This window comes from Crinia signifera, chromosome 6, assembly GCF_055691185.1.
Source record: "Crinia signifera chromosome 6, ASM5569118v1, whole genome shotgun sequence".
In the NCBI taxonomy this organism is placed as follows: Eukaryota; Metazoa; Chordata; class Amphibia; order Anura; family Myobatrachidae; genus Crinia; species Crinia signifera.
Genome location: NC_139222.1, coordinates 252,489,575 through 252,514,686, shown reverse-complemented (window position 1 = coordinate 252,514,686; position 25,112 = coordinate 252,489,575). Strand labels below are relative to the sequence as shown.

General features: G+C 45.1%; 1 protein-coding gene and 1 long non-coding RNA gene across 2 annotated transcripts in view; one reads left to right on the top strand and one right to left on the bottom strand.

Annotated features, from left to right (window-relative positions):
* Positions 1–183: 183 nt before the first annotated feature.
* Positions 184–18,787, top strand: LOC146009201 (uncharacterized). Its single transcript, XR_014444625.1, has 4 exons — positions 184–302; positions 10,819–10,916; positions 14,762–14,847; positions 17,327–18,787. It is a non-coding gene; the product is annotated as an uncharacterized LOC146009201 (long non-coding RNA).
* A 468-nt stretch (positions 18,788–19,255) lies between these two features.
* LOC146009759 (uncharacterized) overlaps positions 19,256–25,112 on the bottom strand; it is a 71,015-nt gene continuing 65,158 nt past the window's right edge. Inside the window, exons 11-13 of the mRNA XM_083150220.1 lie at positions 23,905–23,991; positions 22,134–23,804; positions 19,256–20,773 (exon numbers count right to left, since the gene is read on the bottom strand). Coding sequence (XP_083006346.1) covers positions 20,572–20,773; positions 22,134–23,804; positions 23,905–23,991 — 1,960 coding nt within the window. The 3' untranslated portion in view covers positions 19,256–20,571. The remainder of the gene's footprint in view (positions 20,774–22,133; positions 23,805–23,904; positions 23,992–25,112) is intronic.

Sequence of the window (25,112 nt, the reverse complement as noted above, 5' to 3'; positions counted from 1 at the left end):
ATGGTAGCCGCGGCCTGATTGGTTACATTGGCAGCGGGCGGCCAATGGGAGACGCCGTGACATAGGTGCTCCCGTTCTGGATTGACAGGGATTCCACGATTAGGCTGGCGGGGTGAAGGGGGCGTGGCCGCCGGGAGGGGGCAGAGAGGGAGGAGAGAGGAAGGGCCCAGTGTGTCAGTGTGGATGGAGGAGTGCTGCTGCTGCTGCCGCTGCCGCTGCCGCTGCCGCTGCTAGTGCTGCTAGTGCTGCTAGTGCTGCTGCTAGTGCGAGTATAAGGCGAATGGACGCGACTGATGTACAGTGTAAGAGATGGGGAAGTAGAACTGGAACGGGGAAAGTTTAGCAAATACAGTATTTTTGGACAGCAGTTTATTTATGACACCAATGTGCCTCTGGTAGAGCAAGCAATTATATTATTATTCATAATATAAATATGTTCATAATAATCTTTCATTTATATGGTACAACAAAGCATCACATACAAAGGCGATACAAAAAATGATACTTGTGTAGTTTTACGGTGTCACTGGGATCGCATCAATTTGCCTGCGATGTGATGGTACTTGAGCGCAGTGAGCCCCGCGAGGGGACGCAGTACGGGTCCTTCCAACCTGTTCATACCCCCACTATCCACGTCGGCATGGAGTTGATTTTCCAAAGTGTGGCGAGCGCTTATTCACACCTGCCAAGAACAGTTACCATCCTGATATCGCCATAAATGTTGACAACTTGACAATCTACCCTACGCCACAAGCTTGTTGCCTAGGGGTCATCCTTGACTCTGAACTGTCCTTTGTTCCCCACATTCAATCTGTCTCCAAATCATGTTACATGCATCTAAAAAACATATCCAAAATACGACCCTATCTCACACAAGACACTACTAAATCTCTTATACATGCACTCATTGGGATGCAGTTATAATCCCGGCGTTCAAAATCCCGACGGCCGAGATCCTGACACTTTCTCCCTCTATGGATGTCCACGACACCCATAGAGGGAGAATAAATTAGTGTGTTGAGCGTAGCGAGGCACTGGGCCCGCTGCGTGGCGATCCACGACCCCCCCTTGTCGGGATTCCAGTGTCAGGATTTTGAACGCCGGGATTCCGACCGCCAGGATTTCGTCTCAAATCCCACTCATTATATCTCGTATTGATTATTGCAATAGTCTCCTAACTGGTCTTCCCAAGAACAGACTCTCACCACTGCAATCCATTTTAAATGCTGCTGCTAGGCTGATCTTCTTAGCAAGATGCTCATCGTCTGCAGATCCGCTCTGCCAGTCTTGGTTGCCTGTATTTTACCGTATTCAATATAAAACACTTCTACTCGCATATAAAGCTATTAACCATACTGCACCAGCATATATCTCTTTACTTATCACAAAATATCTCCCATCTCGACCAGTCCGCTCTGCACAAGATCTCCGTCTCTTCTGCACGGATCACTAGCTCCCATTCACTATTACAGGACTTTCATTGGGCTGCTCCCATTCTATGGAATGCCTTTCCATGCACAATAAGACTCTCCACTAGCCTCCAAACTTTCAAGCGTTCCCTGAAAACTCACCTCTTCAGGCAAGCCTATCATAGTTAAGTACCACATGTATAACACTCTGGGGCACTTATGTTTTATATACCGTATTTTCCGGCGTATAAGATGACTTTTTTCCCCTGAAAAACATGCCTCCAAGTGGGGGGGTCGTCTTATACGCCGGGTACACTTCAGTTGGGATCAGGCCAGGCTGTGCAGGGTTAATGGAGGGGAGCCGCAGCAGCATTACTGAGTGACAGGAAGAAGAGAAAGCCACAGGATTGGCTGGCGCCGGGAGGAAGAGGCGGGCAGTGGAAGAGAGGAGGAAGGAGCGTGCACCGTGCAGGGAACTCACGTGTAGCCAGAGAGAGGGTGCCGCACTAGTGCCGTGATGACCGTTTCCCACACCGACGCAGCACAGCCGCTGAAAAGGGAGACCACACAGTGTAGCCGAGGCCAGAGCAGACAGAGGCGCTGGGGACAGCAGCACCAGGGACCCGCCGCAGCACACGTGGAGACCGGAGCCATGGCACTCAGGGGGAGAGGCTCCCCACAGGTACAGCTCCCACCCACTCGACCACAGCAGAGGGGGATCAGGGACAGGCACTCCAGTTAACAGCAGCAGATTATGCCGGTAGTCGGGGAACCCCTCCAGCCTAACCCTCTGCCTCCAGTTCTAGCACCTCTGCCTGAGGGACACTAGGTCCTCCGGACGCCCCCTGTGATTGACAGCCCAGCAGTATTCCCTCCAGGATACACAGACTGGCTACTTGCTATATCCCATCCAGTATCGCACGGTACGTTTTATTTGGTGTGTGGAAGAGGGGGTAGTCTTATAGGGCGAGTATATAACAAACTCTACATTTTGAGTGGAAATGTTGGGGGGTCGTCTTATACGCCCAGTCATCTTATACGCCGGCAAATACGGTAGCTTTTCTTCTGGACTTGCAACTTGGTGGGACTGCTATCACTGGTGCCTGTCCTTGTGTTTCCCTCCTATATCCCTATAGATTGTAAGCTTGCAGCAGGGCCCTCCTACCTCCAAGTATGTCTGTTGTTACCCAGTTTGTTTTATCTCTGTTTACAATTGTAAAGCGCAATGGAATCTGCTGCGCTATATAAGAAATTGATAATAAACACAGAATATGGCGACACATAAGAACCACTTGGACCCATCTATTTTGCCCATGTACATGCACACATTAGGGATACTTTTTTTTGGGAGTCAATTAACCTACCAGTATATTTTTGGAGTGTGGGAGGAACTGGAGTAGACGGTGGAATCCCATACAAGCACGGGAAGAATATACAAGAGAAAAACAAAAATTCAATAGAACTGTGTTATTGATGGCAGTAAACCATCAGAAATGGTAAAAGTAGTCAGCCATAGACGATCGCTGATTACAAATCATTAATGGTCGATGGCCATCCCTATCTGCAGGACACCCCAACCTCTCTACCAATGTAGGTCATGGTTTGATGCAACGATCTGTTTAGTATGAAGCAAGAGGTTACAAAGAACCTAGATAACTTCCTTCAGGAGAGGGTTATTTTAGATAGATCTATTTATAGTTTCAAGGAGACTCAATGGTCTCGATGGAGCGAGGGAGACAAGAGTCAATGTAGTGTCATATATTAAAGTAAGCTAAAAGGTTAACAGTCGGGTTCTTAAATCTGCTCCGTAAAAAAATCAGAGGGGTGCATCAGCCAGTATTGTGGTGATCAGAGACATTGCCTTCAATTCACATGGAGAAGTGTGTGGTGACAAAAGCCTTGGGGAAAATCTGGGTAATGTAATGAGAAGCTGTCTAATAATGGGATTTGCAATAGTACTGTCACAGTCGGACAGCGTCGGCGGTGCTTACCCGTCCGTCTCCTGCGGTGGCTTCTTATCTCCATGCGTCTGGGGCTGGGCAGGTGGGTGCCGCTGTCGTGTCCTCCTGTGTGTGCTCCCTCTTCCCCTCTGTCTGTCTTCCGGCACGCGTCTCCGGCTGGGTAGCAGGGGTAGCTGCCTGCTGTCCACCGGGCGCCGCCATTTTCCCGGAGCCGGCCAATCACTATAGGTCCACTAGTAGCTGGACCAATCAGAAGGAGCCCAGGGGGATACAGCTAGTTCCCTGGGTTCAAACAGACGCCAGTTCTTTGCAAACAGTTCCAGTGTGAATACCTTGCATCCTGAGCTCCACAGATTCCTTCTGTGATTTCCTTTGTACTCCCGGCTGTAGTCTCCTGTGCACCTCCAGCAGCATACCCCTATGCACCTCCAGTCAAATACATCAGTGCACTCCCGGCTGGGTACTCCTGTGCACCTCCAGCTGTTTACTCTAGTGCACCTCTGGCTGCATGCTCCTGTGCTCCTCCAGCGGCATCCTCCAGTGCATCCTCAGCAGCACGTCCCCGTGCATCTCCAGCGGCATTCTACAGTGCATCTTCAGCAGCACGTCCCAGTGCACCATCAGCCGCACCCATTCGTGCAAAGTCAAGTGTTCCTTCCATAGCAAAACCCGGTGCGCCTCGAACTACCAAGCAACTACGGCTGACATCTCCTACACCCCCTCCGCTGTCTGGTCTGGCGTATCTACAGTTCCATCTTCAAGTCACTCTTTCCTCCCTCCAGCCGCAGCTGCTGGTGAACTAGTCATCGCCAAGCTCTGGAGGAGGCCCAGCAACAAGTGACGCAGGCCTTGCAGGGCATCTCCCAGCGGCAAGAACTGCTCCAGTCTTCCATCACCCAAGGAAGGGCAGTGCCAGCCGTCCCTAATCCAGCTCTACCTCCTCCTCAGCCTTCTCCATCCTCGTCTCTTTGTTTACCAGCACCTTCAAAGTTCGATGGCTCCCCACGGGCTTGCCGGGGATTCATTAATCTGTGTGAAGTGCATTTCTCCATGCAACCTTCGAACTTTCCAACCGACCGTACCAGAGTGGCATACATTGTCTTGCTGTTGTCTGGAACGGCCCTGGATTGGGTTTCTCCATTATGGGAGAGGGACGATCCACTTCTGTCCAATTACTCAGACTTCATTTTGTTGTTTTTTCTAAGGATCTTCGATGAACCCAGAAGGGTGTCTTCGGCTGCCTCGGACCTCTTACACATCCGACAAGGAAACGCTATCATCAGAGTTGCAGAGATTGAAGAGGCCCTGGTATCCACATTTTTGTCAGGCCTGTCCGACCGCATTAAGGACGATCTTGCTACTCGTGATCTTCCTACAACCCTGGCAGAAGTAATTTCCTTGTGCAACAAATTGGATCTCCGTCATCGGGAGAGACAGGCAGAGAGATCTCGTCAAGACAGGGTCAGAACCTTTGCTGCTGCTCGTTCTTCTACACCATCACAGGAGGAACCCATGCAAATGAATGGAGCCTGAAGACTGATTCCTTACTCACACTACAGATATTTTTGCGTTACGGTTCAATCGCTGTCCAGGCGTTGTTAGATTCCAGGGCTGCCGGGAACTTCATCTGCTTGAGACTCATAGACTCACTCAGGAGTACCAGCTTTCGGCGGTGGATGGAAGTCTGATACCTCAAGGCTCAGTCACGCATCAGTCATCTACATTGAAAGTACAAATTGGAGCACTACACCAGGAACAACTCACCTCCTTGGTGATTCTGAAAGCCAACCATCCAGTAGTTCTCAGATTCCCGTGGCTTCAGCAACACTCCCCACTTATTGATTGGTGGACCATGCAAGTCTTCTCCTGGGGCACAGATTGTCACCATTCTTGTCTACAAAAAGTCCTTCCTCTTCATTCCATTGACTCCACGTCTACAGTGCTCCTCCCTCCGGTCTACATGAACTTCGCTGATGTCTTCTGTAAAAGATCCGCAGACAAGTTGCCTCCTCATCAGAATTGGGACTGTCCAATTGACCTAATTCCAGGTAAAATTTTCCCTCTCTCCCTTCCTGAGACAGAGGCTATGGCCCAATATATTAAAGATAATCTACAAAAGGGCTTCATCCGGCCATCCACGTCACCTGCCGGAGGTTTTTTTCTTTGTTAAAAAGAAAGATGGTAGTCTCAGGCCATGTATTGACTACCATGGTCAAACAGTATCACAATCAAAAACCGCTATCCACTTCCTTTAGTGACTGAACTTTTTGACCGAATTAAGGTGGCCAATGGGTTCTCTAAATTGGATCTCAGGGGGGGATGCAGTTACAATCCCGGCGGTCGGGATCCCGGCGTTCAGAATCCCGACGGCCAAAATGCCGACACATTCTCCCTCCGTGGGTGTCCACGACACCCCTAGAGGGAGAATAAATTAGTGTGCCGAGCGTAGCGAGGAACCGCGCCCGCTGCGTGGCGAGCGCAGCGAGCCCACAAGGGGGGGCGATCCACGTCCCCCCCTTGTCGGCATTTCGGCTGTCGGGATTCCGGCGTCGGGATTCTGAACGCCGCCGCCGGGATTCAATACTGAATCCCTCAGGGGAGCTAATAATTTAATTCGGATCCGTGCTGGGGACAAATGGAAGACTGCCTTTAACACCAGGGACGGTCATTGTGAATATCTAGTTATGCCCTTTGGCCTCAGCAATGCCCCAGCCGTTTTTCAAGAATTTATGAATGAAATATTCCAAGATCTCTTTTATTCTGTAGTGGTATATATTGACGATATTTTGATTTTTTTCCCAGAGTCTTCAAGAACATCGCCATCACGTTAAATAAGTATTACTTTGCTTACGGGCTAACCAGCTATACTGCAAGTTAGAAAAGTGTGAATTCGAGAAGATGACTATGCCTTTCCTCGGGTATATTATTTCTGGAACGGGCTTGAGGATGGATCCCTTCAAAGTGCAAGCAGTATTAGATTGGACACAACCTATAACCCTCATAGCTGTTCAATGGTTCATCGGATTCTCCAACTATTACAGGAAATTTATTAAAAACTTTTTTTCCATTATGAGCCCCATTACCGCACTTACACATAAAGGAGCTAATTCAGCACATTGGTCACCGGAGGCCTTGGCATTTTTTTAACACCTGAAACAAGTTTTTACCACGGCTCCCGTCCTCCTCCAACCAGGAGTTCCTTCCAGCAGAGAGGAATTACCCCACTGGAGAACAAGAACTGCTTGCCATAAAATTGGCTTTCGAAGAATGGCGTTACCTGCTGGAAGGGACCAAATTTCCTGTATTAGTTCTCACCGACTACAAGAATTTACTTTACCTTCAAAACGGCTTTATTCTTCACAAGATTTAATTTGACCTGGTCTTTCCAACCAGGCTCGCAAAACGGCAAAGCTGACGCTCTTTCTTGGTCTTTCTCTTCCTCCCAGGAGGATCAAGCTCCAAGACATGTTCTTCCTCCCACAGTATTTGCCAAGACTACCGTAGTATCCATTCCACAAGGAAAAACATTTGTGAACCCAAAACTCAGACCTTTATTACTTCGATGGGCCCATGCCTCTCCTTTTGCGGGTCATTCTGGGATTAAAAAAACTTTAGAGTTCATCAAAAGGTCATACTGGTAGCCATCCATGAAATCTGATGTTTCGATCTTCATCTCGTCCTGTACTCAATGTTCCCAACATAAGACACCTTGTCATCCTCCTGCGGGTCTCCTATTACCTCTATCCATTCCAGAGTTACCCTGGTCACACTTGTCGATGGACTTCATCACGACTTGCCTTCTTCTCAGGGGTATAACATTATTTGGGTGGTCATTGACCATTTCTCCAAGATGGCTCATTTTATCCCCTTGAAAGGTCTACCCTCCGCACCCAAGTTGGCTCAACTCTTTATCTCTGAGATATTCCGCCTGCATGGGTTACCCACTGAGATAATTTCAGACACAGGGGTTCAATTTGTTGCTAAATTCTGGAGAGCTTTATGCAGTGCCTTACAAGTGGAATTAAGATTATCTACAGCCTATCATCCACAAACCAATGGCCAAACAGAGAGTCAACCAAGACCTGGAAACCTTGCTGTTATACTTATCCTCTTCTCAAGATAATTGTAAAGAACTGTTACCCTGGGCCGAATTTGCGCATAATAACGCTTATCATTCATCTACCGGAAAAACACCATTTTTTATTGTTTATGGACGTAATCCTCGTGTCCCTGAATTTCAAAGTCTTCCCGTTTTTGAGTTGCCTGCAGTGAGTTCTTCTCTTTTGTATTACTCAAGTATCTGGAAAAATGTCCACACTTCTCTCAACAAAGCCACTTTACGTTACAAAAAAATTTGCAGATCGCCATAGAAGAGCAGTTCCATGTCTAAAAGTAGGGGATAGAGTCTGGCTTTCTACCAAGAACTTGAGATTATGAGTTCCATCTATGAAGTTCGCCCCTCACTTCATTTTATCCGTGGTGTCTCCATTGGTCTACAGATTACAGTTGCCTCATTCTTTAAGAATTCCTAACACTTTTCATATCTCCCTGTTGAAACCTTTGGTTTTGATTCAGTTCCAAACTAGACTTCTTAAAACATTTCGGATTCACTCTTATCAGGGCATGGCTTTCGAGATAAAGAGGATCCTGGATTTGAGAGTTTGTTTTGCTTGCTTACAATATCTCTTGGATTTGAAGGGTTATGACCCGGAGGAGAGAACTTGGGTGGAGGCTTCCAGTATTAATGCTCCTTTACTTATCAAGAGATTTCATTGTGAGAATCCAGGGAAACCTGGGAAGTATCCGGAGTCCACTTCAAAAGGGGGGGGGGTGCTGTCATGGCTGGGCAGCGTCGGCGGTGCTTGCCCGTCCGTCTCCTGTGGCGGTGTCTGGTCTCCGTGTGTCCGGGTGCCGCTGCCATGTCCTCCTGTGTGCGCTCCCTCTCCCCCTCTGTCTGTCTTCCGGCGCGCGTCTCCGGCTGGGTAGCAGGGGTAGCTGCCTGCTGTCCGCCGGGCGCCCCGCCATTTTCCTGGAGCCGGCCAATCACTATAGGTCCACCGGTAGCTGGACCAGAAGGAGCCCAGGGGGATAAAACCGGTTCCCTGGGTTCAAACAGACGCCAATTCTTTGCAAACAGTTCCAGTGTGAATACCTTGCATCCTGAGCTCCACAGATTCCTTCTGTGATTTCCTTTGTACTCCCGGCTGCATACTTCTGTGCACCTCCAGCAGCATACTCCTGTGCACCTCCAGCCGAATACATCAGGGCACACCTGGCTGCATTCTCCTACAAGCGCATTGAAGCCCCTTGCAGGCTCAGTGGAGAGCTATGCTCACCACCTATTCTATTGTACCCCTATGGGGGTCGTGGACACCACAAGGGAAAATAGCCCTTGTAAGTTGGGATTCAGACTGTTGGGCGACTGACAGGATTCCTATGTCGGAGAAACGACCGTTGGAATTCCGACTGTTGGTGAGTAATCCGGCACACCTTTGATCAGGAGGATCTAAAAGAGAAAGTTTAGTCTAAGCAACAGGTACATCATTGATACCACTAACATGACCAACCAAAAAATAATAAGGTCTTGCCACCTAAGGAAGTCCAGTTTCATGGTTTAAAGAAGGTGGTTGGAGGGGATACATGTGCTGTATTTATCATAATGACTAGTTATATTTTATATACCCCTAAATATTTTGATTTTGGAGGAGCACCAGGTAAGTGTAATCTTCAGTACACAGGGAATCTCTCCATAATTTGGCGAGTGAAAGTTGTAAACAAGTTTCAGGGACTTTTTTTTTTTTTTTCCATCAATAGATTTTTATTGGTACAGAAAATTTTATGGGGTACAAAAAAGAAGAGTGGGGGGGGGGGGGGGGGTGGTGGAATCAAAAAGGGGGGGAGGGGGAGGGGGGGGACATGGATAGCAAACGGGAGCGAGTGGGGTACAGATTGGTAAATAACCCATAACACGTCACTGCGCAGAGTGACCAAGTAAAGCAACATAGGCATAAACAATGCAAAACTTGATAGAGTATAATATTTCAACCAACAATAGTTATCTAACAGACAGTTTTGTCTAACGCTTCGGTTCCGTGGCCCTCACATCCTACGGGGTGGGAGGAGCTGGGCTGTGGCATTGGGCCTGTGGGGGGGGGAGGCGTCTGGAGACTCAACTAGACTGAACTGTGGTAAACCTTGGGTGGCCCCGGAGGGGAGAAGTTTGGCACCTTCCCCGTCTATGATGTACTTGAACCAAGGAGACCAGCGGGGGTGAGGGGGGGAAGGGCTGGGTGAGATAGGCAGGGTGTTGGTTTCCATATGGTAATGGTGGTTGATTTTCAGGCTAACCTTGAGGAGGGATGGGGGGGAGGGTTGTTTCCATTGCTGAGCCAGGTTAGCACGTGCAGCAATGAGGATGTGCCCAAGGACATATGTTTTCTGTGTTGGAACATCTTGGGGGTATATATGGAGCAAGGCGATGCTTGGGGAGGGGGTGATATCGATCTGGAGGACTGTGGAAATCAAATCGAAGACTCCCCTCCAGTACTCCTGGAGTTTTGGGCAGGACCAGAAGATGTGGTATATAGTGCCCACAGAGCCACACTGCCTCCAGCACTGGTTGGAGCATGAAGGCCAGAAGGTGTGGAGATGGTCGGGGGTTAAGTAGAGTCTGTTAATAAGTTTGATGTGCATCTCAGTGTGGTTCAGGCATCGGGACATCGTGTAGGCTGATAAAAATATCTTTTGACACTGGGCAGGGGATAGAGGGCCGCCTAAGTCCGCCTCCCATTTTCTATGGGCCGAGGTCTTGGTAAAGACAGAGGGGGTCACCAAGGTCCTATACCAGAATGAGATGTCCCCTTTGGAATGCACCATGTTAGGCCTAGAGAGGGCTGTCTGAGAGAGGGCATTTGGGGAGGAGTAGTTATGGAAATGAGTTCTCCACCAATGTGAAAGTTGCATATAGTGGTAGAGTTCCGATTTGGGGAGTGAGAATTGATGCTGGAGGGAGGAGAAAGGGACCAAGGAGTGAACATCCAGGACGTCGCCTAGGGAGGCGATCCCGCATGTCCTCCAAGTCGTCAATCGAAGGTTGGGAATTAATTTTGCTACTGTAGTGATAGGCAGGGTGGTGATCAAGGGAATTCGGAGGAGGGAGCTTAGTAATAAGTTGGTCCCATACGTGGAGGGATGCTTTAGTGGATGGGAGCAGGTTTTGAAGGGAGGGTCTGACGTGTTTCGGGATCTTGAGGAGGTCTGAAAGCGGTATCTGGGGGGAGTAGGTCTGTTCGATGGTCACCCATGCTCTAGGGGCGCTAAGATCATTGTAGTGCTTAATCGGGGCCAGCAGACATGCAGAGTGGTATTGAAATAAGTCAGGGAGGTCTAGTCCCCAGGGACTTTTTTTTATTCATGGAGTCGGTTTCTTTAACTTTTTTTTTTTGCAGGTGCACTAAAGATGCCACGGCAACCTGATGCTTATAGTCTATGAGCGCCAGCATTAGTACACTGGCATTAGTAATTCTAGTGCCAAAATATCCAACAGGTAAGGGCAATCGGCAATAAAAATAGACAAATCTAATACCCCAACAGCCAGCAACAAGGGTAGTGGGAACAGCAAGATTAACTTTGATTAAGCACCGGTTCCACATAAAATTATGCCCACCATCAGCCACAAATCAAAAGCATTAAAACTGATTTCTTACGTTTTCCACAAAATGATGCTTATTTATTCTATTTTTATGCACTTAGGAAGACATTTGCGGTGAGCGTAGTGATGCACACACCCGCATATCACAGCTCCTCTCCTTCTCAATATAGGCCATTGAACATTGCCTGCCTTAGGCACATGTTGTCCTTAATCATCCCTGTGGCGGGGCGATTAAGGACAAATTAATATTTTTTTTAGTACAACTTTAATGGATTTGTCTTAAGGCCCTCATACACTAATCCGAGCTATAGCATGCCAGAGAGCCGTTGGCCTCCCTGATGGCTGGACCGCATATGATACATCGTATGTGACTCCCGGCAAGTGCTGCCAGATCCAACAAATCTTATGCGCAGCACTTGCACTCTCCAGATCTGATCCAATGCGCACGAGAACGGAGATAGGAATCAGAGGATAGGTACATAGATTAGATTAGATTCAACTTTATTGTCATCACCCTAAAATTAGGGCAACAAAATTCAAGTTTTGCATCCATCCAAAATACAGTAAACAACAATAAAACCTGAATGGTCCACAGTACAATTAACAACAATAAAACCTAAATCCCATTAACCCTCCCCCATGACCCAAATTAGTATTTAATTCTAAAATAGCCCTAGGGAAAAAACTGTTCCTCATCCTGTTGGTCCTGCTCCTCATACAACTAAAACGTCTACATGAAGGTAATAAGACAAACAATCCATTGGCCGGATGAGTCCTATCCTTTATGATATTATGCGCCCTACGCAGACAGCGCTTCCAATTTGGACACTTTTCACCAGGTCCGTTCTTTGGAATCAGGTGAAAAGGGGCCCAAAGTGAACAGCCAACTTCACGCTCGCCAACATACTTCACTCCCCAGTTCCTTGTCTGTACACTCTTTAAAGAAGTGACATATGACTGTGACTCTGCATGCTATAAGTGTGCGCCCTCCTTTCACAGTGTAAACTGGTGTAGTTCCCACTCTGCATCAGACCTTTTATACCTTGTACTGTACTTACCCATTAAGTACTGTAGGTTATTGCTTGATGTAATTTGTCAGCCTTCTGGATAATCCTGGGAGAATAAACCTGGTTTTACAACGCCACCTGCTGATCATTGCCGAACACATATAATATATATGTTGGCACCACATTTATTCATTTCCTGCCAAGTTTAAAACGAAAACCAATTTACACTGGGCAGTGAATATATGACATTAACAAATGTGATCCACACCTTATCAATCAATGGCTTCCAAGTCAGAGCTAATACTAAAGTAAGAGGAGGGTGTTAACTGGAGGTATGCACTTAATTTGGGTGCCTCTTATCATTTTATATTCTACAACTTTTTACGCCATATCCTCAATAGATCAGTTTTCTTACAGGTATTGTCCATGCCACAGACATCTGTTGAACTGGACTCTAAAGCAGGGCCATCTTAATGTATAGGCAAGCTGGGCAGGTGCCCAAGGGCTCCACAATCAAGGGGCCTCCAAGCAGGGGCAGGTGGTGGCCACACACAATCAGAGGGGCCAGGCAGCATTCTCTACCAGCCTCCCAGCCAGACACTGAGAGGCTGTCAACATGCTAATTGGTGAATGGGAGGAATATAAAGTAGCGCTAACGACAAAAATTCATTAATCAACCTGGTTCAACCCAGCTGCTAACTAGTAGGGATTACCACTCCCAGTGGATAGAGACAACAATATAAACAACAATATAAATAAAAAAAAAAAAAAAGCGCTCAGGTTTTAGGTAAAGACAATAGCTAGTTTTTTTTAAAACACACAATATTTATAGACACAGAAAACAATAAATCAATGTACACATAGCAATAATAAATCTCATAAGGTACCGGCCGATACCAACCATTAGTAATAAAGGATAACATTGGGTTTTACAATATAGGTAAGTAGTAAAAATGAAATGTTATGGATAAATCCAAAAATAAAAATAAGAGTTAGTGTATATTAAAATTGCTCCTTCTATTCCAACTCCAATCAGGTCTTGCTAATTTATCCATTTATGCAACTTTTGGTACTTGTTTAGTTTCACGGTGGCAGCATGGCCGTGCGCTACTTCCGGGTTCGGCACTCGCTAAACTTTCTAAAATAAACTCCATGCCAACATGGATAGTTCATACCCCCACTATCCACGTTGGCATGAAGTTGATTTTAGATAGTGTGGCGAGCGTAGCGAGCCTCTGAGCCCGTAGCGTGGGCAAGCGCAGCGAGCTCCGCTATGCTGCCACTGTGAAACTAAACAAGTACCCATCTTTAAGATAATTAGTGGGGATACAGCCAATTTGTTAATATTGAGTTAGTAAGCAGACAGTCCAGCAATCTACGTAGTAGATTGTTTTGTAAAGCCAAACAGTTAGAAAAATCAATATTTACCAGTTCTTCAATTGCTGATTTGTATGGCATACAGATAAGGGGGGAGAAGATGCTCCCACAATTGTAGTCCCCAAAACCGTTTCCAGATTGCTGTAAACAAACCAAGCTCCAATCGGGGGTACAGTTGGAATTCAAAGGGAAGGCCGGCTAATCCTTATGGGCAGAGAATAAAAATGATGGATCGACGCGTTTCCCCGCCTACTTGTAACAGCGGCTTTTTCAAGGATCAAGTGAGATTGGTGGATGGTTGGGGCTATCCGCCAAGTTTGTGGACAGGTGGTGCAGGACCACAGGATGGGCAAGTTGGGATATTTTAGAATTGGATCCCATGAATGGGTGTGTAGGGGTCCCAGTGAATTGGTTTGCCCTATTAAGAAGACAGCCTTGCTGTAAAGGGCCATACCTCTGGTCTGCTATAGATCTGTTTCATTGAGCTTCTATTGCCATCAGCAAACACACTCAAACCCAGCTACAGATTTGGATAGGGACGATAACACCCACATGCATCAATATACAACGCTGTACATTCTCCAGGGACAAGGTTGATTCGTTAAGTACAACATACTGTCTTTAACAATTATGGTCTATTATAAAAAGTGGTACAACAGCATTAACTTTGTTTGGCTGATTATGAGGGAGATGTATCAAGCGTTGGAGACTAAGTGGAGAAATTGAGTCAAACAACCAATCAGCTTCTGTTTGTTATCTAGCACAGTCTTGGAAATGACATTGAGATGCTGATTGATTACTTTGGGTAACTTATCCACTCTCTCTATATATATCTCTCTCTCTCTCTCTCTCTCCCCAAGGCTCAATACCTTTCCCCCTATGATTTTATGGAGTATATAATATATTGCATTATTTATCATATGTGCCTTTATGTTGCCATGTTACCCTATGAGTGCCAACATTGCTGAGAGTATTTAGTATAAATAAATACAAATTCAGCCAATTCAATCCATTGAAGTCTAGTTGAATATTGCACTGAAAAACAAAGAACAGTCGCTGTGAGCTGCGCTGGCATTTGTAGCAGATATTTTGAGGATCTCTCACAGCGACGTTGGCAAGGGTTAATAAAACAAAAAAAGGTTTGGCAAATTTCACACCTATTTTGACAAATTCCCTTAGCAATCAAAGGGTTAATGTAATTTGTATTTACAATAGAACTTATTATATGTAGTAAGCTTCTTATTTTTTTCTTTTGTGCTTAAATATTTTAAGAATTTCTGTGCATAGATAAAAAAAAAAAAAAAAAAAAAAAAAACTTTCTTATTTCCTTCTCATATATCCATGACTCTATGGAAGAATGTTGTAGCCAGTGACTGGACCAATGACAGCAATTAGCTTCACATTGTCTTTGATGACTGCAAAGCACCTTAAGTCCTGTTGGGGTAAGAGCGCTCTATAAATACAATTATTATAATAGTTGTTACTAGTTACAAGTCCATCAAAATGACGGAATAACATAACAGAAATGTTGGAGACAATTAAATGCAATTAACTTAATTGCTAACCTGTACACCAACCTGGCCAGTGTAATATTGAGAAATGTCTACACCATTTAATATAGAACGGGGAACTAGGCAGGGGTGTCCAAGGTCACCTTTACTGTTTGCAATGGCATTGGAGCCCCTGGCGATATTTCTCAGGCAATATACCTTACATAAAAGGTATTGCGGTAGGTAAACTGATAACCAAAGTTGACCTATTTGCAGATGACATGTTGTTCAACTCAGATCCTCTGACGTCTGTCCCGGCTATTATTTCTGTGATAAAGGACTTTGCAGGGTTAATTTTTTAAAATCTGAACTATTACCTATTGGTGGAGGTGTATCAGGATTCATATCACTTCCAATCCTTTCCCAGGTTCAGTTAGTCACATCCTCCTTAAAATATCTAGCCATACGAATTCCCGCAAAATGAAATAATCTATATTATTGAAACGCCCTTCAAGCTGTTCCTTCGGTAATTACATTGCTAAAAGATTGGCTTCAGCTATCTTTGTCTCAGTCAGGCAGAGCTGTGGTTTTGAAATCCATTACATTCCCTAAACTTTCCTACGTCCTCCAGATGCTCCCAGTTAGCATACACAAAGCCGATTTGATAAAGATTGAATCAGCATTTTAAAGATTCCTGTGGGCGGGTAAGAAACCAAGAATATCCTTTGCCAAACTTAAACATCCCAGAGCGGATGGCGGCATGGCTATCCCAGATCCAGGAGCATTTAGTAAAGCCACTCATTTTAGGTATACTTCTGAATGGTTCTGGATGTGTTCTGTATATGTAAATTGTGACTTAAGGTGCGTACACACGGGGGGAGATATATTGCTGAGCAATATATTGCTCAGTGTCTCTTTTTCAACAAGCGACCAGAGATGGTCGCTGTTGAAAACGAACCTCTGCCAGGGGAGCCGCAGAGGTAATTAGCTGGTCGCAGGAGCAAGCTCCTGCGACCAGCGATTACAATGGGGCAGAAAACGGGAGCGCGCACCCGGAGATTTATCGCCGGGGCACACTCCCAATCACTGGCAATATGGTCGCCTGCGACCATATTCCCAGCGATTATAGCACCTATCTCCCCCGTGTGTACACAGCATTAGAGATAGAACGGTTTTCCCTCTTCTCACCCAGTGCTTTGCTTTACTTCCCTAAGAAAGAAAGAAGATGAAGACTGCTCACGTCAGTACTTGTAGTTTCACGGCGGCACTGCCCGCGGAGTATGCAAATTGCATATCGCGAGGGGACGCGGAATACACGTCACGTAATACACAAGTAATCTGCGTCCATTCGCCACGCTTCAGGCTCGTTTTCCACTGCGCTCGACACACTTTATAAAATCAACTCCACGCTGACGTGGATAGTGGGGGTATAAACAGGTCTGGAGAATGCGTACAGCATCCGCTCGCCACGCTTTGGGCTGACGTGGATAGTAGGGGTGTGCCAAATCGCGTTGCATGCAAATCTTATGCATGCAATTTGCATACGATGCGATCCACGGGCAGTGCCGCCGTGAAACTACCCAAGTACCCACACGTCTTCTACATTGACGACCTTTTAGGAGAATCCTGGGTACTTATGTATTATCTGGACTCCCATGTTAAATGCACCCCATTTTTTCATACCCCTACTATCCAACTAGGCATGGAGTTGATTTTATATAGTGTGGCGAGCGTAGCGAGCCACCGTGCCCGAAGCGTGGCGAGCGCAGCGAGCCCCGCGAGGGGACACGGTCTCATAAGAAAACCGGGAGCCCAGATATTACATAAGTACCGAATCCTGTGCTTGTCCCAGGATTGCATAATTCTGTCTTCAGCCATTGGAAAGATAAGATAGATCCGAGATGTATTCGACCCAGGGAGGAAAATTTGGTCATTCACAGATATGAAAGAGAAGTTTCACATTACCGATAAACAGTTTTACATGTGCAGTATCTTCAAATGCGCCACTTCATACAGACTATGCCCAACCCAATGACATTAGTTACAGTTGTGTCATTTCAAGATAAACACGCCTTATGGCGCCATGCATTCAAAGTTGGCAGAGAGAGATATTCCTAACATACCGGCTTTAGACACATTTCTGAAACAGAACATCTTACGGCATAGACATTCCACATCCTTACAGGAAGTGCATTTGAAAGTTCTGAAAAGAGCTCACATATCTCAGGGCCAAAGGACTCATATGGTCCCTGATGAAGTAAGCACGTGTCCGAAATGCTCCATGCTAGGGGCGTCTGAATTTCATAATTTTTGGGCAATGCAGGAGAGTAGCCGTATTATGGAATAAGGTGATTGAATTTATCAATAAGTCCTTTGCATTGTCAGTGAAAAAAGACCCAACCGCATTATTATTATAATTTTGTCTCTTCAGGGTTAGGACTTTGGTCCAAGGAAAAAGGAGATTATTCCTTCTATCATTGACTGTTGCTAAAAAATGTATTCTACTGCACTGGACAAAGAAATCTGTCCCTCTGATATCCAAAGTCTCCAATATGCTATTAACAATCATATATTTCGAACGCCAAGCTACTATACCTGATATTGAGCTGGGTGTCAACAGACTCTACAACAAGTGTGGAGCCTATCTTGAAAAATTAGATGAGGATACTAAAGTACATATCTATAAATTGTGTGAACACAACCTGGAAAATTGCTGCTACACCGTTAAAGATGGACATAATAACACGATTGCACTGTATATTGTAATTATATTATCAAGGACAACCCTTTAACACCATTTAAAATCTATATGCATTTTAAGCATGTTATTACCACTAATTGTATGTTCCTTTTGTCTTGTCTTGTGTCCTCTCCTCCCCCCAATGACAATTTGAAGGGTGACACTAGGATTATTATTGTATTGTGTCACAACAGTTAGTATTTTAGTGTTACCTGCTTGTGAAATCCTGCTGGTTCTGTTCTGCCTCCCTCTGCTCCATGCTGCTAACCAGTTCTGTGTTAGTGAACACTGCAGGCTGATTGAAGCAGCTGGGTGAGTCCATGCAGTCTGCTTGATTAGGTAACCTGTGAGGTTCTAGCTCAGTGCTGACAGCTGAGCTGATTAGCTCCTCATAAAAGGAACTTCCTGGCAGGTATTCCCTGCCAGAGTATAGGTTCACCCTGCTCCAGTGTCTGATATATTGTTACTTTGTTTGATAATTGTTGAGAACCTTTGCCTGTTCCCGACTACTCTCCGCCTCATCCTCCTGTACCGCAAATGTGACTTGTTGTGTTTGACCCGGCTTGTCTTTGGATTCCTCTTTGACTCATCCTTTTGGTACCTGACCGGCCCAATTGCTACTGACACGGCTAGAAGACCACGTTACCATATTCTATCATACCGGTACTAATTCCAACTCATAAGGGAAACCTGACCAGGGGGCCACGGCCGACGTGTCGGGTGCCGCAGAAGCCCAAATCACGATTGGTGGGGTCACTGGCAGAAAACCCCCGGCACGGTTAGACTCTGCGCCCGTGTCAGGTCACGACAATTCCGAGTTGGTTAAACAGTACTTATTATTGCGACATATTGTCGCTCTATACTTGTTTTTACTTGTTTGCATTGAAGGTGAACGGTACTAAAGCCCCGTACACACAGGGGGTTATATCACTGAGCGATATATCGCTCGCGATGAGCAATATATCGCTCAGTGTCCCATTTGCATCAGCGACCAGAGATAGTCGCTGATGAAAAAGAAACTGCCGGGGGAGCCCGGCAGTGGAAATCAGCTGGTCGCAGGAGCATGTTCCTGCGACCAGCGATCACTACGGTGGAGAAAACGGGAGCGCGCACCCAGCGATATATTGCGGGTGCACACTCCCATCGCGGGCAATATGGTCGCTCAGCGACCATATTGCCCGCGATATTACACAAAATCACCCCCGTGTGTACACAGCCTTACAACGTTGTCAATCCCTTGTAAGTGTCCATTTGAGAAACAATGTTCTTTGTTACTATTAATACATTGTCATGTTTGTATGTATGTATGTTTATGACAAAATACTTAATAAACATTTAGTAAAAAAAAAAAAAACATTTGGGAAAGGTCAACTTAATTTCAGATTAATGTTATTAGAAGTAATTTCATAGTGTCTCAGCACTTTGTAAAGAGAATTATAATAACGATAAACAATAATAAAATAACGTTTATCGTAAAATTACAGAATGCCATTTTCAAGTCTGATTAAATAATATTGTCTAAATCCGATCACCAAAATATTACTGGGTTATAAAATCTTTCCCAACCATCCATTGCACCATCATTGCAAAGATATCCTTTAAATAAAAACTAAGTATATATTAAACACAACACAGGAAAAGTTTATTTGTGAATGTACAATGATACAGGGAAAATGCATAAAATTCTTCTGTACTTTGCCTACAGTCCACCAAAACAACAATTCCAAGGTAAATTAGTTATTACCAGTTGATAAATGGGAAATAAACACATATATACATGTAAATAATGTAAAAAAAATGTTCTACAGTCAGCTATTAGTGAAGTATATTCAATTTTCAGAAGTGGCAGAATCTCTATTTACTTGTTAAAGTGTAACCATTGACTACACGCCACAATTTGCAGGATGATCATACAGATATGTCCTCATAGATCTGGTCTCGATATGCCATGTGGCATGAGTGCGTAGTCCTGTTAGCACCAGGCATCTTCTTTGGCAGCACAAATGGGATGAACCAGGAGACTGCACTGATTTTTTTCATATGCAACATGTGTATCAGTGTGCGACAGAGTCTGTGTGCTAATCACAATGGAACTTGCCATGGGAATAAGGAACGTCACACTGCATTTTCGCGCTTCATATAAATGTTAATTCCCACGCACAGATATATATGAGTTCTGCATATTAAATGAATCAGTAGAGTCTTCTGGTGCACTCAGTCTTAACTCATTGTGACTAAGACACATTTCCTGGAGAAAAACATATGTGAAAAAGATGCCTAGCACTAGCAGAGTCGCACCGGACCTGTCCGCTGAGAGGAGGAGCTGTTGGGCATGACTGCCGCAATAATGAAAAAGGACAAATCTGTATACACTTTTTTAAAATTTTATTTGACAATAACCTCACTGGATCAGCTTGTATTTTAGCTATATAATGCCCATAAAAAATGGCTCCTTTGTTAAAGGGATAAATTGATAATAATGTCACATGTACAGATGGAGCCCCTCTCATTCAGGCAGGGGCTGGCGGTAAATTTGCCAACCGCCAGCCGATTCATGAGCACGAGACGCATGCGCATCCCCTTCAACCAGAGCTCCCCCCCCCGGGTCCCCGCCACCCCTCACCTCCCCCCCTAACCCTGCCCGTCTCCCTGAAGCAGATATGGGCAGGGTTCCCGTCCCCCGCCAACGGCAAACTGGTAAGCGCGTGCGTATGGGACGTTTGCGAGTCCCAGTCAGATGTAGCGTTCGCTCGCCAGTGGGGGTGGTCTGGTGAGCCCCAGCACTGGATGAGCGGCGCTACATCTGTAACAAGGCCTATGGCACATGGTACATTTTGAAATGAACGGTGTTAAAAAAAAGGATCACAACTACCATTATTTGGTATTTCACTGACTGAACATAAAGGGGAAAAAAAAGAAACGGTGGACTGGCGGCTTCAGTTAAATCTGGTTTTTGTCGGGAAACCAAAGCCATGCTGTTGGGGTAACATATTGCGAGGGTCTCTGTTGTCGAGTCTCTGGGGACCCCTGAGTAGCTCCGGAGGCTGCATGGGCTTCATAAGGGATGGATACGGAGCAAATCTGTTGCCTCCTCTCATCGGAGCTTCCATAGGATTCACATTTCTTCCTTCAAACGGCCTGTAAGGAGAAGACCAGTTAATTACGGTGTCACACGTCCTGTCAGTTAGCACTTTGTAGCATGGCAAAATAATTTTTTTATTTACACCTTATGTAACAGGTGCCACATTGTATTGTTTTGTTTTATGGTAAAACAAAAAGGATATTAAATAGACATTCAGTTAGTCCTATGGGACATCCTATATTTTTCAAATTTATGAAAAAAAAATGTAAATAAAAATGCTAATGCAAAATCCTTACAAGAAAATATTAAATTATCCCCTTATATAAGCTTTTTAAACATCATAGAAAATGTTTTTAAATACAACTAAATGTTCATGGTATCTACTTATGGATATTGATCGCTGCGTTTACCCAGCCTACACTCCTTGCTCACAGGCACGATCATGGAGGTAGCAGCTGGTACTGTGCACGGTCCTGTGCCCACCACATTGTGCGCACAGGACTAATTACCAGCGATGTATCGTATCCACTATGATTCGGTGTGCACAAGTGGGGTGCGGTTGGCTCTCTCAGCCAATCAGCGGCCACCATGTCTTTTGAATTCTGCCAACCCCCCTGTAGCTCCCAGATTTATCACATGTAAAAAAAAAGGGAACATCGAGTGCCAAATCTTAGGGAGCTCTTCCCGGGAAGCTCAGGGGAAATTGGGGCCGAGTTTAGGACAAGTCGACCGAATGTATGGGGACTTAAAACATTAACCACAATGTGCTCCTTTTATTCTTTTTGGGATTTGTTTTTACATGGAGGCTGTTAAATACAGGATTGGTACTAAACCCCGACGCAGAAATCCCGTCAGTGGGGGGGGGCGTGGATCGCCCTCCCTTGCGGGCTCGCTGCACTCGCCACGCTAAATTATTCTCCCTCTATGGGTGCCGTGGACACCCATAGAGGGAGAAAGTGTTGGGATTTCGGCGTCGGGATTTTGAACGCCTGGATTCCGACCGACGGGATTGTAACTGCATCCCTTAAATACAAGTAACACATAACATTTAATAGAGTTGTCGGTTAATTGTTACATCTGATGTTAATGGTGGTGTAATAGGTTTTAAAGGTAGAGATATAGAATCTGAGTTTTCACAAATTACATTTGCTTTTAAATTATTTTTCTTTTCTTTTTTTTTTTTTTTAAAGAGAGCAATGTAGCAGATTAAAAATGTGTTATAATTAGTGTCATAACATTCATCTGAAATAGGGGACATCTTGGCATTTGAGTTTGTTGGCATTTACCACCACAGGAAAGTATAAGTCTCAGAGTAATATTTTATTTCCAAACTAGTAATCACTTTTAGGGCCCTGTGAACATTTATTTACAGAATATTTTTACTTGACACGATCATGTATTCTTAATTAAGGTTACCTTGTGTCATTCCCAAAGTCACCACGCATTGGGCCATCCATAGTTCTCTGCTTGTTCATTGGAAATTCAGGACCATGTGGGTGCACTCGCTCATTCATTGGACCGTCCATACCCTGTGCATCTCCAGGGTGCATCCATTCATTCATCGCACCACCTAAGGTTCGAACATCCCGTGGGTTCATTCTTTCATTCATGGCACCCTGCATGGTTAGTGTATCTCTTTGGTGCAGCCGTTCATTCATAGGACTCTCCATGGTTCGAGCATCCATTAGGGGAAGCCTGTCATTCATGGGCCGATTCATGGCTCGTGTATCCATTTGAGGCATCCTTTGATTCATAGGACCTTCCATAGCTCGTCCCTCTCTTGGGTTCATCCTATCATTCAAGGGAAGGTCCATGAGATTTGCAACTCTCTGGTGCATCCTTTCATTCATTGGACCTTCCATTTCGCGAGCATTCCTAGGATTCATTCGGTCATTAGTTGGGCCTTCCATAAACTGTGGATTTCTTTGCTGCATCCTTTCATGCATGGTTCCTGCCATGGAGCCCCCATCTCTTGGGTGCATCCTTTCATTCATTGGCCCTTCCATGGCTTGCATATCTCGAGGATAAAGCCTTTCATTCATTAAACTCTTAATAGCTCTGGGATCTCTTTGGGCAAGTCTTTCAGCTCCAGTATCTTCCATAACTAGTCCATCTCTTGGATTCATACGATTTGCCATAGGACCCTCTATCAATGGTTCAACCCTTGGATTCATCCTTTCATTCATGGGACCTTCCATGAGACGTGCATCTCTAGGATACATTCTGTTGTTCACAGGACCTTCCATATCTCGTAAATCTCTTGGCTGCATCATTTCATTTGTTGAATTACCCATTAGTGGTGCAGCTCTTGGAACAATTCTCTCATTCATAGGACCTTCCATTGCCCTTACATTGCTTGGGTGCATCCTTTCACTCATAGGACTTCGGAATGAACCGGACATTAAATTTCGCTCTCTAGAATCAAATCTATGGTCTTCGTTCGGCATTCTATGAATCTCCTGTTGCCGCAATCTTTCTCGAAATGCTAAATCGTTGTTTGCAGCCATCATTCTGCGATCAGATTGCATTTCAAACTCAGCATTGTTCATTTTACCACGTGCAAATGGTGGTAAAGTTTGAGCAGACGGATCTTCAAATTGCATATCTACAGGAAATTCACGAGGATTGAAATTCTGACGACCGCCTACCCTAGCATCAAAATCCATATCTTGCATATCTCTACGTTCATAATTATCACGAATTTCCATGAGCGGTCTAGGTCCAGTGCCAACAAAGTCTTGTCTGTTTTCTAGCTCAGGATTAAATTTGCCACCTGAATTAAAATCAGCTTGTCTTTGAAATCTTTCAGAAACCACATTCTCTGGCAAACCATCAGCAAAATATCTATCCCGTTGGTTGAATGGCATGTAATGGTCACGATCATCCATCATTTCTCTTTGTGGATGCCATCCATCTCTAAATTCCGGCCTTACGTTATATAAGCCTCTAATATCTTCTGGGAAGTCACCAGACCTAGCTCCCATCAGTGGCAATGGCCTTGGTTCTCGGGCATCAAAATCTCCAAACTCATCTCCTGGTATTAGCTCAAGAAGAGACCGGAGTCGTCGGTCTCTTAGTCCATTATCCCTGGAATAAAGGATATCAAGTTATTTAAGGAATGGTTTGTGGATTACGCCTTCCATTTAACCAATTTTGTATCTGAAATCCAATGCCCATTAGACCTTACCTTGTATGTTCATCCTGAGGATTAAAGAGCCCGTTATCAGGTGCCATTCTTTCTTCAGCAGTTGGAGGGAGATCTATACCAACATTGCTAGTAGAGAAATAAAAATTCATTCAATACTAAATTTCTATACATAGTTGCAAAATTTATTATAAAAAATAATTAGAGCATAGAAAATGCGTATTAGAAAGTTATTAGACTACTGCTTATCTAGAGTATCTTGTATAAAATATCATCTACATTACATTTTCAAAGAGTTAAGGCTGCCATACATCTTCAGATCGATTGTCAGATTGGGCTGGTTGGAACAAAAACCTGGTAATGGATGGATGAGTGACAGTTTTTGGCAGTTTTCTAGCATTTCAAAGCAAATGGTCATTTACTCTCTTCCATCTCAGATTTTTGTTCCAAACAGACAATCGATCTGTAGATGTATGGCCACCTTTAGACTTAGAACCTTGGAGTTTTTGGTACTTGTGTATTATCGCATCGCATACCACTAAATAGGGTATGCGATTTCTGCGTGAAAAAGCCTGAATGTACAATAATATATCGCATCACATCGCATGCCAGCAAATGACATGCGATGCAATGGCATGCGATTTTTAATTGTACAATGTTAAATTCCCCCCCCCCCCCATTGTCAACGCGACCCCCACTATCAATGCCAACCCGAAGCGTCGTGAGCGCAGCGGTACGTGTCCTCCGACCTTTTCATACCCCCACTATCCACGTCGGCGTGGAGTTGACTTTAGATAGTGTGGCGAGCGCGCAGCGAGCCACCGAGACCGAAGCGTGGCGAGCCCCGCGGAAGACATGTAAAGTAATCCGCGTCCGCTCACCACGCTTCGGGCTCGGTGGCTCGCTGTACTGGCCACACTATCTAAAATCAACTCCATGCCAACATGGATAGTGGGGGTATGAAAAGGTCGGAGGATGCTCGCCACGCTTCGGGTTGCCGTTGATAGTGGGGGTGGCATTGACAATGGGGGTGCATTTAACATTCTAAGCACACATCAGGGTGCTTGTACAATTAAAAATCGCATCTGATCGCATGCGATGCACTGCAGTACGATCAACATCGTGGGCACCGTGATAATACACGAGTACCAAGCTTTTTTTCCTATATGTGCTAACTAGTATACTGTCTAGCAGACAGGATACATTAAATGGTTTTATAAAACCCTACAAGCACATTTGCTACAGTTAAT